This window comes from Pogona vitticeps, chromosome 4, assembly GCF_051106095.1.
Source record: "Pogona vitticeps strain Pit_001003342236 chromosome 4, PviZW2.1, whole genome shotgun sequence".
Lineage (NCBI taxonomy): Eukaryota > Metazoa > Chordata > Lepidosauria > Squamata > Agamidae > Pogona > Pogona vitticeps.
This window is the reverse complement of record NC_135786.1, coordinates 194,028,523-194,045,317: the sequence shown is the minus strand read 5'-3', so window position 1 is coordinate 194,045,317 and position 16,795 is coordinate 194,028,523. Positions and strand designations below refer to the sequence as shown.

At 42.9% G+C, this 16,795-nt stretch overlaps 1 protein-coding gene across 6 annotated transcripts in view; it reads left to right on the top strand.

Moving 5' to 3' along the window:
• Window positions 1-16,795, top strand: part of PCMTD1 (protein-L-isoaspartate (D-aspartate) O-methyltransferase domain containing 1) — a 68,137-nt gene that overhangs the window by 47,825 nt on the left and 3,517 nt on the right. For 3 of the 6 annotated variants that reach the window (XM_078393735.1, XM_072998921.2, XM_078393736.1), the window contains exons 6-7: window positions 116-136; window positions 16,100-16,223. In XM_078393735.1, coding sequence (XP_078249861.1) covers window positions 116-136; window positions 16,100-16,223 — 145 coding nt within the window. The remainder of the gene's footprint in view (window positions 1-115; window positions 137-16,099; window positions 16,224-16,795) is intronic. The other 3 variants (XM_078393738.1, XM_078393740.1, XM_078393739.1) reach the window with 1 other exon arrangement.

Genomic DNA, 16,795 nt, shown 5'->3' with positions numbered 1-16,795 from the left:
TGTACAGATAAAATGTAAGTTTTCTTTATATTTTTCCAATTAGGGATACAATGTTTTAAAAGACATGAAATTTTTAGTGATACAGTAATACTTAGTACCTATTTTTTATTCATAGATATCAAAGGGCTTTTCTACGGTAAGTATAATTATCTCCATTTTACAGATGGGGAAGTTTAGGCATAGTGAAACATGACTTGCTGAAGATGACTGTATTCGTAAGAAGTGCCCAATAAGTAAAAGAAGTGCCATGGTAAATTTTCTTCATCATGCTCTCTAAGCATTCACAGTAATAGGTTTGTGCCTGTATAGAGCCACCTTTTAGGAACTTTCCATATACACACAGGTCTGTGAATAACTCCTCCACTCCTCTATCCATAATGAATGTGTCAGCACACATCCCTTCACTTTTGTTCATCTAGTACAGCAGCCATATTCTCATAAAACTTCTTGAGAGGGAGAAATAAATTGAAATAATTTTCCTTGAGTTGCAACATCTGGTTCGTTCTCTTGTCACATTATTTTTGTGTAGGTACTGTATAGTTTTTTTCACTTATTTTTTGTAGGAAGGGAAAAAAACTTTGTTTTTTTCCATTAGGGCAGGGGTGTCAAACTCAAATTCATCGGGGGCCGCATCAGCAGTTTGGTCCCCATCAAAGGGCCGGTTGTATCTGTACTGATGGCCTTGCAAGGACCCCATCCGACTTGGTGGGAAAAGGAAGGAAGAGAAAGTGTGTGTGTGTGTGTGTGAAGGAAGAGAAAGCGCCTGTGTGTGTGTGTGTGTGTGTGTGTGAGAGAGATACAGGAAGAGAATGTGTGTGTGTGTGTGTGTGTGTGTGTGTGTGTGTGTGTGTGTTTCTGTGTGTGAGGAGATACAGGAAGGAAGAGTGTGTGTGTGTGTGTGTGTGTGTGTGTGTGTGTGTGTGTGTGTGTGTGTGTGTGTGTGTGTGTGTGTGTGAAGGAAGAGAAAGTGCCGGGTTCTGTGTGTGTGTGAGAGAAAGAGAGACAGAGAGAGTTACAGGAAGGAAGAGAATGCGTATGTGTGTGTGAAGGAAGGGAAAGTGCCGGGGTCTGTGTGTGTGTGTGTGTGTGTGTGTGTGTGTGAGAGAGAGAGAGAGTTATTTAGTATATGCAACTCTGCTTGGATCTTGCAAAAAAACGCATTCTTCGGTCCTTTCAAATCCTCAGGCATTCCAATCGAGCAAGAGAGAGAATGGAACGTCAGGGAAGGGAAGGGAAGCGAGCAACCAGCCAGCCCTCCCGCCCTCCCTCCCTTCTCTCCGCAGCTGGGTCGAACGGCCGCCTCCGACGTTACCCAACCGGGCCGGCACATCGCTCCGCGTTCCCTCTTCTCTCCCTCTCCTTAGGGCCGCGCTGGCCGCTGCCTCCTGCGTCCCCCCAGCATCTCCTCCCTCCGCCTCGGAGCCCGGCCAGGAACTCCTACCGCTCCCCTTCCCTTCCCTTCCCCTCGGGGCGACAGAGGCGGCGCAGAGCCCTCTCCTCGCGCAGCCTTGGGAATGGCTCTCGCCTCAGGCCGAGAGCGAGCGAGGAACAGGCACGGGAGGGAGGGAGGGGGAGCGGAGGGAGAGGAAAGGAGTGACAGCGCCACAGCCAATCGGAAGGAGGACATAGCCTTGTTAACTTGAGCCATTTTTTCAATGAATTTACTCCGTGTAGGCACGGAGTAAATTCATTGGAAAAAAAAGGGGGGGAGGCTGCAAGGCTGGCGGCGGCTCCGCGGGCCATCAGTCGAGGTCTGGCGGGCCGGATTTGGCCCGTGGGCCTTGTTTTTGACACCTGTGCATTAGGGTCTGCAACCCCAGGGACTTTTTTCTAATACAATGGTGCCTCGCTTAACGATTTTAATTGGTTCAAAAAAAATTGTTGCTAAGTGAAAACATTGCTAAGCGAAACGTGGTTTCCCAGTGAAATGCATTGAAAACTGGGTAATCCGTTCCAATAGGAACGAATTGCCATCCTTAAGCGAAAATCGCCATAAGAAACATCGCTAAGCGAAATGCAGTTCCCCAATTGAAATGCATTGAAATCTATTCAATGCATCTCAGTGGGGGGAAAAATTCAACAACAAATTTAAAAAGAGTCAGAACAAAGTCAAATTTGGTTAACAAAGGGTTTATTAAGTGCACTCTATGATTTCAAACATTTTAAACAGTAAACTTTAACTGTATAACATTTAAAAAACAGCAAACATGCGGCTGTTTAAACCATCGTTAAGCGAAGCAGGGGACCCAAAAATTTAATTGTTATGCGAAGCATGGTCCCAACACTGCTCAGCGACAATTGCCCATGGGGACCATCGTTAAACGGAGCGCAAAAACGCTCCGAAAAAGTCATCGCTAAGCGAATTTATCGTTAAACGAAGCGCTCGTTAAGCAAGGCACCACTGTATGCATAAAGTGTAAGGGGGCAATCCTTATTACAGGAATCACTATAAGTGCCTTTTTTATTTGTTTGTGGAGGCATATAATATCCTCTTGTAAAATTTGGTAAATTTTCTCCACTCAAATGTGGAGAAACCACAGCACCAAGTTGAAATCACTCTTTTTCAAGAAGGTACTCTTGGCAACAGCTTCCCCAGCACCAAATATATAAATCTGGGGAGCTCATGAGGTCCTTAAAGTCCTGATTACTCCAGCAGCTTCTGTCACAACTATCACTGCAACATCTCAATCAGACCAGCTGACTTAGCTTAACACAACATCAATGCCAATGCCATGGTCAAATGAGTTGGATCCATCAAAGATCTGTTCATACTGGCTCAGGCCCAGTAATCTATTCTATATGCCTTGCTGGTTATTTCATGTACCCTCAAGCAATTACACTATCTTCTTACAGTTCTTTCTGTTCCAGAGGGTCAGAAGAACAGGAGTGCTGTGAGCGTTAGGGTCAGTGGGACGATTCCTATGGATCTCATTTGAAATCTCCACGCTAGCAGCTCACTAATTTTATCTTCCTGTTACACTTGACCTTCATGTTACACTTCGTCTGTTTTCATTATCAGTGGTGTCATCCTCCTTGATAGTAACTACACTTTCTCCTTCGTGGCCTCTGTGAAAACATACTAATGGGTTAATCTGTGCTCAAGCAGAGTATTTTGGGAAACTTTCACAGCTTTAAGCACTTAGTGCTGGGACCTCCCCTACACCAGCTATATAACTCCTCTCCCGGCACTAATGCCTCCGTTCTTTTTTCGACTGCCGCTGTAGCAGCAGCTTTGTTTGGAACTTCGCAAGTAAAAACTGTTCCTTTCTTTGACCTTCTCTTGTTCTTTCTTCTGTAACAACTGCTTGGGGGGAAAAGTACTAGCCGGCATTAGCTGTTCTTTGTAGAGGCTTTACAAAGCCGGCTTTGCAGCCCTCAGGACTTTTCTCTTAAAGAAATAAGGTCTCTTTTACCTTCTTTATCAGGCTACCCCAGGCTTGAGAGCAGCAGCTTTCTGCCTGTTTGCAATCTTCCTCTTTCTATCAAAAGAAGAGGACAGCATCTGAGCTTTGCCCTTGGAAGAAGAAAGAGCCGCCTACAGCTCTGACCACTATCCCTGCTTGTCAGTGATTCTCCTGACACGAGATAAAAGCCTCTCTGAGAGGTTGGTGCGGAACAGCCCTCTTGCATCAAGGGGCTTGTTTATATAGCTGTCAAGTCTGCGGTAAGTTCGGCACCTATAGCTCCAGAGTTGGGAACCTTGGAAGAAGAGAGGGGCCCCTGCAGTGCCAGCTGTCATCCTTGCCTGTCAGTGATTCTCCTGACTGGGGTAAAGCCTCCGTGGAGGTTGGCATGGAACAGCCCTCTTGCTACAAGGGGCTCGTTCATACAGCTGTTTAACTTGCAGTGAATTGGGTGTCTGCAGCCCTGCCCTTAGAGAAGAAAGGGCCTCCTGCAGTGCCGGCTGCCTTCCCCACCTGTCAGTGATTCTCCTGACATGGAGTAAAAACCTCTGTGTGAGGTTGGCGTGGAACAGCCCTCCATGGGCTTGTTCATACGGCTACTAATTCTGTAGCAAGCTGTGTGCTGAGGCTGTAGATGTTCCGGCAACATATGGTAAGCCTTGGTTTTGCCTTTGGGGATAGAATAGGCCCCCTTCAGCTCCCCTGCCAGCTCTACCTGTCAGTGATATGCCTGACTAGGGTGGCACCTTTGGGTGGTTTGGCATAAAACAGCCCTCATTTATCAATGGGCTTGTTCTCACAGCTGCTATTTCCAAAATCAGCTAGATGCCAAAGCAAGAGCTTTCGGGCAACATTTGGCAGCCCTAGCTTTGCCTTTAAAGGGGGGGGGGCTGCAGCTCCCACTGCTAGCCCTACTTGTCAGTGATATTCCTGTCTGGGGTAGCACTTGTTTGTTGGCTCGTAATTTGGCACAAAACAGCCTCTTGATCAATGGGCTCGTTCACACAGTAGCCTGCAGCCCCACCTTAGCCACCAGCACCTGCATAGGCTCATAAGGAAAGGACTCATAGGAATCAACCCTAAATCCCTGCTACTGTCAGGTAGACCCGAGTAATTTTCCTCAGGAGGGTCCTATCATGCCAACAAGTTCATGCAGCACCAGTCCCTTTTATCTGGTACAGGAGCTATGAGCCTTTTCCGCCACCTTTTCTGCCACCACCACCGCCCCACTCCACCTGGCACTGTTCTGAGCCACAGGCTAAGGAGTGCTTTGTGCCTCCACCTATGCCTCAAAGGTGTAGTGCTCCCTCGAACTCAGCTCTGGCAGCAAAGTGTCCACGGGTTCGACCTAACCCGCTGTTAACTCTTTCAGCCTTCTCTGTCCTGGCAACTGTATTGTGGCTCATGCTAGGAAGGACTTACCTTATTCAGCTGGGACTCGCAAGAGTCAGAACAGGAGGAAGACTTCCAAACAAGCTTCCTGCTCCCATATCAGTTGCTGCAGATAGTCACCCTCCTTTACCATTAACAGATAAGGAGTTCTTTGGTGGACATTTTTATTTTCTGGCCACCATGTAGACAACTAGTCCTCTGCCATGGGTGCTTATCATCATCACTTATTGAATTTGGCATTGCCAATTCTGTGAGTAACTCCTGTGCACCTTTACAGTTAAGGCCTCCCATATTACTAGGAGGCAATGGGGTGGGCACATCACGAGTGCATTGCTGCTCAACATGCCTTAAAACAGCATCCAAACAACTGACGGGTTGAGGATCTGCCGTTTGTTGGTGTATGGCTTTTAGTCAGAAAACTGATGTTATTCTTGATAACCTGCCCAAGCTCCGGAAGGCGGCACGGTCATTTGCAGTGTAACAACTGTGGGTACCTGGTGATGCTCCTACCAGCCCAGAGCATATCGGGAACATCAAAGGCCTCAACCCCAAATTTACCAACCACCACCCCCTAGACATGTCGGCAGGCAACTCCTTGACCAACAGATCTGCAGGCAGGACCACAAAACCGAGCGGTTTCTTTACTGCACCTGACTTCTCTGTCGTTGACCAGTCAGGCCATCTGGCCCCTCGTCTTTCCGATTGATGTTCCTTCATGCTTAATACGTGGGTACTCTCTATCATAGCTATCGGCTATGCTATTGACTTCAATATACCCACTGTCATAGGCCACATTATGGCCACCCCCCCCAAAAAAAAAGGAATGGAGGCCTCTGGCTCATCCTTGATTTTGAATGCCTCAATTCTTTTATTACTCTATGTAGATTCCGTATGGCTTTCTTAGACTCTTTTATTCACATCTACATCCAGAGAGTTGGTTGGATGCATGTTTTCATGATGGCATCCAGTCAGGCCATCAACATTTTCTCAGGTTTTCATTAGGGGAATCACTGTTTACCTGTAGCTGGATAACTGGCTCCTGGTTGCTGAGTCCAAGTCACAAGCTGGTAAACACATGCCCTTGACGTCCCTTTGTCAGCGTTAGGATTGAAGGTCAACATAGAGAAGTAGACTTTGCAACCTTCACAGTGTGTAGATTGTATTAATGCGACTTGGGATGCTTTCTTGAAGCAGGGTTTTTCTTCCCTGAAGACAAGTCTGTGAAATTGCTTGATTTCTTATGCTTCTTTTTTCTTCAGGCGCTTGCTTCCCTGTCCTACAGGTCCAGCAAACATCATGCTTGGTCACTTCGCTAGCCATGGTTCTTGATCCTGCTCCCCTGAGCTGTGGAATACATCAGGCTGCACCTGGTCCCCCATCTGCTTTTTCGGGACGAGGATTGGATATTTCATTCGGACCCCGAGTCCCCCTACCTGTCCACATGGAGTCTTCCCTGACTGTAACAGACATGCTCAATCATGCGTGCAAACCTTCTACCACCTTGACCTACTCCTAGAATGGAGTAGGTCAAGGTGGTAGAATAAATAAATAAATAAATAGGTGTTTTGTCACTTTGCATCAAGATGACATTTGCCTACTAGGCCAATGTCTCTGGATGCATTCCTTCAGTTTCTCCTTCACCTGTTTTTCCTGGCACTGGCCCGTTGTACCTGCAAGCTGTTTCTCGGAGGCCTGGAGAATATGTGCCCTGCCTGTAGACCACTAGCATCTCAGTGGTCTCTCCAATCAATTCTTTCGTGGCTTATGAGGCCTCCCTTCAAGCCCTTGGCGTCTGCATTGCTCTGCTTGCTGCCTTTCTCTTGACAATAACCTTAGCTTGCAGGACTGGAGGACTGTCTACACTAAGGGCGGGTCGTCCTTTCTGTAAAGAAACCTCATGGCCAGGCCTTACCTTCTTGTCTAAGGTATATTCTGCTTTCCATCTGAAATAGCCAGCTGTCCTTCCTGTCTTCTTTCCCACGCCCTCTTCACTGCTTGAGACAGCTCTGCACACTCTAGATGTGAAGCATGCTCTGTCACATTATGTGCATAGCACGACCACTTCGTGCCTCACAGCGTCTTTGTCACCTTTGCCAGCTCCTCCTTCGGAGCACCGGCTTCCTCTCAGACCATCTCTAGATGGTTAGTCAAGACCATTCATCTTCCCTATGATTTGGCAGAGAGTCCTCTTCCAAAGTCAGTGAGAGCTCACTCTACTAGAGCTGTAACATCCTCAATAGCCTTTTTCCGTGGAGTGGACATCACGGATGTCTGCTGTGCTGCCACATGCGCCTCTCCGCCTATCCTCATCTCGCTGTACCACTTGGATGTCCAGCTGAAGGCTGAGGTTGCAGTAGGTCAAGCTATCCTGGCTTCTGCACTTTCGTTACGTCCCTCCTCCTGGTTAGTCAGCTTGCCAGTCACCCATTAGTGTGTATTCACAGAGGCCACGAAGGAGAAAAATAAGTTACTTATCTGTAACTCTGGTTCTTCAAGTGGTCCTCTGTGAATTCACACATCCCGCCCTCCTCCCCTCTGTCGCTCATGTGTGCCATGGCGTACTGGGCAGCGGTGGTTGGTTTCTTAGAACTGAGGCACTAGTGCCGGGGGTGGAGTTATATAGCTGGTGTAGTGGAGGTCCAAGCACTAAGTGCTTAAGGCTGTGAAAGTTTCTGAAGATGCTCTGCTCGAGTGCAGATTAACCCATTAGTGTGAATTCACAGAGGACCACTTGAAGAACCAGAGTTATAGGTAAGTAACTTCTTTTTCTGTGCTGAGTCTTCCACTGACTACAGCAGTTTCTCTATCCCTTCACTTCTCTGTCATCCACCATACTCAGCCATATTCTTATTTGTACACTAATCCAGCCACCATTGAAGTCTTTTGTTTCCAAAGTAATTCCAAACAGTCTAGTCTAAGCCATGTTCCTTCCCACTTCTATCATTGTTTTTTGGGCTCTTGGGAGAGAAACCATTGTTGACCATTCTTCATCTTATTCTGGATCCACCATTGAATGAGATGAGGTTTGTCTTCTCTACAACACAATGCAGGTCTCATTGCCAGATCCATCAGTGATTTCTGATGATCCTCTGTCTCTATCAGAGCACTTTTCATCTCACTGAGAACTGCTAATCAACTTAGTCAAATGTCTCAAATTATCTTTGTACCTGTACAATACCCTCCAGAGAATGGTCCTGTCTTCTCTGTGTTCCATGTCCCAATTCCAGTATGCCTTTCCATGCTTTCATCAATGATGAAGTCTATAAATAAAGTATATCAGAAACCCTTAGTAGCACAAATTTTCCACCTTTTCAGACAATGTATATAGAATACAGGAGAAGGGTTATGATTTTCTTTTTTCAATTCCTGTTACCAAACTCTGTAATAGCAGTCTCTTCCAATTGAAAGAAAACAGTGTCTGCTCCTCCTGATAAAAAGGGACAACACCTAAATCTGCTTGATGGCAGATCCTATTCTAGTGCAGCACTTGGCCTCAGTACAGCAAATCAGCAGCTTACTTGGATTGGTGTGAGCTGTTCCTGTGGAATAAGGTGGCTGTTTTCTTTGAACACCTGCCAGAGGACAAGAAACAGGGCACGGGACTTTCTTTCGGAGAAGCCAAGAATGTGGCTCAGCAGTAAATCAATTCTGGCCATGCAGCTAAGTGTTCTACAAAAGCTTTAGCAGGAGTCACCATTCCTGGTCATCTGTTCTTTGACAAGGTGATCAAGACAAAGTGGTTGATTTGTCCTTCAAGAACCAAGCATGGTAGCTCCATTGGTGTGGGTTTACAGATGATCATTCAAAGAAACATAATTATAGGTAAGCAAGCTGTCCTTTTTCCTTCATTGATGATCAGCTGTTTAGTACACACATAGAATTTTAACTTCAGTGCCATCTCAATATCATCTTGTCCAGTCAGTACAATCCAGGCCTGTGTGTCAATATTGAGAAATCACACCTGATCCCAACATGAGATACCTTGTTCATAGGAGCTAGATTAATCTCCCCACAGGCTGTAGCCATGATTCTTGAAGAAAGTGCTCACTGCATTGTGTCAATATCTCACATCATCATCGATCATCTTACCAGCACTACACTCGACTTTTAGCCTCTCCGGTCTCTTATCTTCCATTTTGCCAGGCTGCACATGATACTTTTGCAGTCCTGGCTTTTACACTGCTACAATCCTACTTTTGTTTCCAGCCAAGAGCAAATCTGTTGAAGATTTCTCTCTGAACCATGTCAGATGTTCCAAGGCATCTTTCATTCCACCCAGTTTTCATTTAGGTTTCTCAGCTGATGTTTCCAACAAAGGTTAGGGGTGGAAAGGTTATATTCAGTAACATACTCATTAAGGCCAGTAGACAGCCAGAGAGGCATAACATTAGTTTTGTGGAATTCATAGCAGTGTTCAAATCATTGTTGTGCAGGTTGCCACCAGCGATTCCTTTACTGTGTAGTATATAAGCAAACAAACTGGGATTCCTAATATGGTGTAGTGGATAGAGTAATGGACTAGGATTCTTGCAAACAGCATTTGATCCCCTCTTAGCCATGGAAACTCACTAGGGGGTTGGAACTTTTTAAATATCCCGGTTATCTTGAAAACTCTGTTAGGGTTGTCATGCTTTGTTTTTGGTGTACAATATCTTTCTGATTGCAGCACACAAACTGGGAGAGACAAATCATGTCACTGATCTGTAGCAAGAGATATAAGACGTTCATAAATAGGAAATTCATGCTTGTTTACTCAAGAGTCTGTTGACATGTCTGGTCATTCACAAATCCGCATGTGGTGCAGTTTTGCTTATGTTGTTAGATAAAGGTCGGTCTCCCTTCTGTAAATGTGTAAAAGCCTTGTCAGCTCACCTTTTTATAACTCCATCTAATAGTCTTCAGCTTTCATTTTATATTGTCCCAGAAACTAAAGTGTGTCAAGGTTTCGTTTTGGGATGAGGGAGTAGAGAAACCATAGAGTTCTTTTTACATCTCCTCCACTTCCACCTGAAAGACTTTCCCTGATGAAACTCATAACACCTCCTTTTGAGTCTTTTCTGAAACTCTTTGGAGTTTATGATTGTCAAAACAACTTTTCTGGTGGCTGTTACATTTTCGAGTAGGAGAGGTTTCTTTTTTTAGAGTGGACCAGCCTTACCTTCATTGGTATTCAGACAATATAGTACTGTGACCCAATACCACTTTCTTTTTCTTTTTTGCCCCAAGGTTGCATCCGATTTCCTCCTTCTCAAGACATTGTACTACCTATTTCTTTTCCCATCTTCCTCAACACTGACAAAGCTCCCCATACTCTTGATGTGAAATAAATTATTAACCTTTTTCTGTGTAAATAACAGCACCTTTCAGGCAGTTCTCTTGACATTTTAGGGGAAATTTTGAAGGGTTGGCCATGATTCCTTTGCCTAACACCCCTAAAGGCCATTCCACCCCACCTGTAGCTATTTCTACTGCCTTTTCAAGAGGCCTCCTTAACCTGATTTGTGTGGCGCCACAGCTTGCTCTCAGCAATTCATTTTTATCTGGCACTCTATCTGGGTAGAGATCTCAGAAGGTGGCTTCTTCTGGAAGATCAAACCCATTTCCCATTTTTCTGTAGATGCAGGTATCTATCCTCCTTCCTCTACAAATCAGCTTGCTAGTCTTCACCCATTAGTGTGAAGTCATAGAGAGATACAATAACACGTTGCTTTTTGTAGTGTGTGTTCTTCAAGTTGTCTTTGTGCATTCACACAACGCACCCACCCTTCCATCTTCAGCATCTCCTGGCTCTGTTTTTCTATTATCCAAATGTTGAATTGAGATAATACATGCTGATATGTATGCTATAAATAGCATGGGTCTGCCAGCAAAACTATCTCTCTCCATCTAAAAGGCTTAGAAGGAGGTGCTCTGCACAGGCATGCACCCATTAATGTGAATGAACAGATGACCACTCAAATGTCACAAGTACCAACCAGTTTTTATCAGCTTGTTTTATTATATGCTAATATAATATGATTTTTAAACATTTAAAGTTTGCGTTATACTATGTTTGTCTGATAATGATTGAGTTATCCATGCGAGGGGAGAGAGAATGTACATTGAATAGGAGCAGGATATGTCAAAATAAGTACAATGATGCCTCGCAAGACGAATGCCTCACAAAAGCATTTTGCGATTTTTTTGGTGACTCACAAGATGAATTTTTCTATGGCTGTTCTTCGCAAGATGATTTTTTTCCTTTTTTGGGTTTGTTTTAAATCGCACAGCCTTTAGTACCGCACTTCGCAAAATGAAAATTTTGCAATACAACACGACTTGCGGAACTAATTAATTTCGTCTTGCGAGGCATCACTGTAGTTGAAGTACTGACCTACACAGAGAAAGCTAATGTATTTGCAAAGACAATTGAATCTGTAGTTGAGTGAGTAGTTAACAGATCTTATATATTAAAATGGTGAGGAAAAAGAAAATTTCTGGAACTGATCCTTATCCATCAATGGCAACTTCCAAAGAAAGCCATGCCAAGCAAATGTGTATACTCCCAAATCATCAAAGTGAACATGTGTCCCTTTGTTTAAACTATACATACAACTGCTGCTAGGCATGAATCTTTCACTTCTAAATATTGTACAGTGGTGCCTCGCTTAACGATTTTAATTGGTTCCCAAAAAATCGTCACTATGGGAAAACATCGCTAAGCGAAACGCGGTTTCCTATTGAAATGCATTGAAATCTATTCAATGCACCTCAATGGGGGAAAAAATTCAACAACAAATTAAGAGTCGGAACAAAGTCAAATTAGTTTAACAAAAGGTTTATTAAGTGCACTTATGATTTCAAGCATTCTAAACATTTGTAAACATTTTTAAACATTTTTAAACATTTTAAAAACAGCCAACATGAGGCTGTCAAAACCATTGTTAAGCGAAACAGGGGGACCCCAACTGTCATCGCTATGCGAAGCATGGTCCCAAACATCGCTATGCAAAAATCGCCCATAGGAAACATTGTTAAACGGAGCGCAAGATCGCTCCGAAGTCATCGCTAAGCGAATTCATCGTTAAATGAAGCGCTCGTTAAGCGAAGCACCTCTGTACATATCATATATATTTAAGTAGTTGCCTTGGGCAATTCACAGATTTTCATGCATCAGATTTCACCATATAATGTAACTGTGCTGAGAATTGTAGAGGCTGTTGTTTGCATCAGAGATTCATATCTGTCTATGCCTAATAAGCTAAAATATGAACAAGCATTTTGCCTATATAGGAAACTACTTCACTGTTCCCTATATCATGTGAGCAATCTAATTAGGAAGCTTCTGGTAGCCTACATTTGCTTATTCTGTCAATTCTGGGACAAGTCAGGATAATAAAGCACGTTCTAGAGTTGACATGCTCCAAGGCTGATAACCCTAGTTTCCCAGAAAATAAATTCCTGTGTATTCTTTGTCTGTTAACTCTTAGTTTTTATGTCTTAGTTGTTGTTTTGAGTTATTTCATGTGACTCTGGGCCTTTTTAGACTTTGACTGTGAAAGCACTACCATCCCTTAAGAGCTTTTCTTGTGGAAGCAAACTTTCTTTCCGTGATGAGCACAGATCTTATTTTGTGCTTCAGAAAAGGGCATCTTGTTAGCTCCTGCCAACATTTTCAGCACTTTACCATGAAACTATGGCCCAACAAGTCATTTCAGCATAGGAAACTGCTTTGGGAACCCCTGCTTCTCAAAGGAGATACCAGTGCCAAGTCTCTTCTGTTCCATGACCCTTCTGTTTGTTAATGGCTCTGTCTGTTGGACTAATGGGCCATCTTACAGATCAAGCTGTCACTAAGCAGTCTGTAGTCTCTACTGGCTTTACCATAGTGCCACTTGCTATTGGAATTAGTCACACTTTGGAGGATCTTTCAATATCACTGACTTCAACTTTTTGACATGATGTTGGCCCCTAGGTTTCCTATCTCCATGGCTGCTCTATCAGTGCTGAAACTAGTCTTGTCTCACTCATGTCCATGTGCTTAAAAACAGAGAGATGAGATAGCTCATTTGATAATGGCCATCTCTTTCAGTAGGAACTCTTCACACTCAGCTACAATAACCCTAGCAGTCACTAACGTAAATCATTTTGGAAATAGCAAAAATAAGCCATCTCTTGGATTCATTGTTGTTCAGTTTTGAACAAAATGCAACTTGAGTTCAGTCACTGATGGTTGAAAATATATGCGTAATTGGAGAAAGTAAAAGGAGAAATTTATCCAGAAGGAGAAAGTAGAGAGTATAACCCTTGTCCACTTGCTGAATACTATTCCATTAAGTTGACAAAAGGATACTGTCAGTTGTTGCCTTGTGATGCACATTGCTTTGCTGATTCTAGGTGGTTATCATTAAGTACATCACCTTTTGGGGAGTGTTAGCATCCTGATTATAACTACAGATGGAATTCAAAAAAGCTAGTTTTGGAACCATTGTTCTGTATCACATTGGTGAGATTGTTTCTCCATTTTCTGGATTCCTTGGGGAAACTCACGGTAATATGCAACAATGTGGCTCTGATAGATTATCATCTTACAGTTAATACTATTCCAGGTGCCCTTTGCCACTCATGCCTTCAGTCAATAGTTGCCATAAACAGAGCTGTAGGGGAGTAGCTCACTATAGGACTGTAAGCTATTTTAATTTTCCATATATATATATATATAGTATATGCTGCGAACAAGGTCATTTGTGCTAATCTTACTCATCAGGATGATGGCCATGTTTAAGCAGGATTGTGCAGTTGGCATCCTGCTCATTTCATGGTGTTGAAACCACCTTGATTAACAGACTTGCTCTCACTCTCCTGTTGAGTTTGCATTTGGTTACCATATGAAATGGAACTTCTGTTTCGAGACTAAGGCTGTATTCTCCATCTTGACATTCCCAACTGCCTATCGCGTTGGTCCCACACCTGCTTCTACCAGAAGGTAGAACAGGCTTGTATGTGTTACATCCATGTCAGTCATTTGCATGCAAGATTCTTAAAATGTGTAGCAATGTAATGAATTAATATGTGGGCCTTCTTTGTATTAGACTTGTTTCAGATATAGAGATTTGCAGTTTTCTTTCTTAAGGTCTGCCTTGTGGCACATTTCACATCCTTGTGAACAATTAGTTCATAATGTCTACTCATCTATTGCCAAGACGTTTTTGAAGGGAATCATTTATTCTTCATCCTTTTTCACAAAACACCTCCCAAAAGGAAGATGTTCTGTTGCTCATACTGTACACAGTTATTAGCTAAGGTTTGTAAGCCCTCAGTAGCTTGTGCTCTGTCTTACCTTAACTGGTGCTGTTTTTGTTCTATTATCTCTGAATGAAAGGCTGGGAAGTTGTGTGCCAGCCCTTTATATTTTAACCCTACATCCAAGGGTGGTTCAAGTGCATCCTTATGGCTACATCCTGTCCCACGATTCTTTTGTAGCTCTCAGCCATCCCAGTGACCTTCTTTTTTTCTAGCCAATATAGCTGAATTGCATCCCAGGCAAACCTGCCTTTTGTGGCAACTTGTCTTTTTGTGTCAACTTGTCTTTTGTATATGTCACTGGAGCCCTTTGCACTGTTTAGCACACCGCAACAACATTTTAAAAAAACTGAAACTGAATTTCTATCTATGTTCACTTTTTATTTGGGGAACATGGTTCAGCGTATTGGCAGTTTGTGTGCAAAGGAGGTGGGATAAAATTGGTCCTAAACCTCCTAATGTTGCCCAGTCATGTACTACAGAGACACAGGGCAGTTCTGTACTGTTTATCTCTTTTTTCGTGCACAATAATTGTAGACTTGATTTGGGTACATGCTTTCCTAGCCTTTTAGCAATATAGGAAGCTGTCTCATATGAATCAGGCCATTGGTCCATTTTGTCCAGTATTATTAACATTGACGGACAGCTGCTGTTCAGGTTTGCAAGTAGGTACTTTTCTAGCTCTGTTCACAGGATTGACCCTGTGACCCTCACTCACCTGGGGACAAAACATACCCATCTTTTCTCACCATTAAAAGAATATTTCTGCATTCAGTGGGCTCTTGTTTTTGATAAAACACAACAGCAAATTTAAGGCAGTGTAGTCAGATGTTTAATAAGAAAGGATTCTTATTTCCTGCTCGCTAGTTTACTCTCTGAATTTCATTGATCATGCAGCTGTTCTTTAAACAAACAAACAAAAAATCAGTTACAAGAAAGGTCCATGCACTCTCCACCAAGAGTAATTTCCTCCACAGCTTTCCTCAGACAATTGCCTCTGCTGTACTGTGGTCTGGATCACAAACCTAACCTGCACAGACTTCAGATTCAGTACGAAGTGGGCCCTTTCAAATGAAGGGCTACACTGATCCCAAGGCATTTTAACCTCCTTTCCCATCTCTGGTAAGTTCGCTTCTACTCATCCTTGTGTATGTGATTAGCTGAGGTCCCAACATTCTAGAATGAGGTTTGGCACAGAAGCCATATGATTGACTACAAAGTGTTACCAAAAAAACAACAGTTACTAATCAACTTATTTCTAATTAGTAATCAGAGACTCCCAAGTTTGATTACTCCTTTCAGTAAAGGGAGCAAAAGGTAGAACAAAGCTTCTGTGTGCACAGGCAAATGCTGTGTTTGTATTTTAGTTCATTGGTGGAGACATGACTCAGTAGTTAGTGATCTCATACAGGCTTAATGATACCGTATGGTTTACTGTTATATAAATAAGTCTGTACAAGTTCTCAACTGCTCCATCTCTTCTTTAGTATATCCATGAGAAGGAAAGTGGAAGCTTTTATTTCTGTTTCTAATTCACGAGAGAATAGTGTTATCTGTAGATACAGAACTTTGGTTACATGTAGTTTTTTGCAGAGATTGGCAACCTTTTCAGCTTTGAGGGCTATGTGCAGTGGCAGTTGGTAGGTTATCAGCTGGGATGGAATGGAAAGTGATGTGGGCTACTATGAACTGCCTCTTTTTTAATGAAACAAGGAAATTTCCTAAACCAAGATTTCTGATTAGCTGATTTCAGTAAATCATAGTTAAAAGTAACCACAGTTTCTCTACCTTTTGAAGAAAAATGAGCTACTGCATGTGATAGCAAGAGAGAGATTTGTGATATCTATGTGGTCACAACGGAGGAGATTGGAAAAGCTTACAAGCCCAAAGGTTAAACCTGGTCATTCAGATAAAAAAAGCTATTGCATATAATTATGTCAGAATGAGGACACTGCATGAAAAGTAGTACAGGTGTAGATTACACCATATATTTAATCAGTTGTGTCAATGATTCCATGCAGCTGACGCAAATTCTGAGAACTGGACAGAATACTTGGGAAAGCAAAAACATCCTTGCTGTTTCTTTTGCTCCACTTGTGCAACCAAGCAAGAGTGACTCTAGCAAAAATGACACAGTGGGATTGCGTAAGTATCATTTATTGCACCTTCTCCTTGTAGCTAGTGTTTGCTGTGAATTGTATTGGTGGCCCTATTTTAAAGATATACTAGCATGCATTGCTGTGGGAGCAAAATCAGTTCTTCCTACTTGCCTCTTCCTCAGCCATCCCTTTGCCATAAAGCCAACAGGAACAGCCACTCTCTGATGATAGCTCTGTGACATTGCTTGGTGACAGGTTTATGTTGACAACTGTTTCAGTATTTGTGTTGGCTACAGTAGCAAGCACATTGTGGCTTCCATAAGAATTCTAAGAACTATACGTAAAATGTCTTTTTTCTGCACAGATTAATCTAAATGCAAGTGTATTTTTTTCTCTTTCTGACATAATCATGTCCATCTTTCTGAGGATTTATCCTGTATGGTGTAGCAGTGTAACTTGTCTTCATGCTTTGAGAATGAGAAATATCTTTGATTTCTTCACATAAATAATAAAAAAGTGACAACAAATAAAATTATTTTGTGGACAAATATTTTCATAGAGGGAAGCATTTAGATGAAACTTTATAGTCTACATTCTATGTTGGACCTAAACATTTTG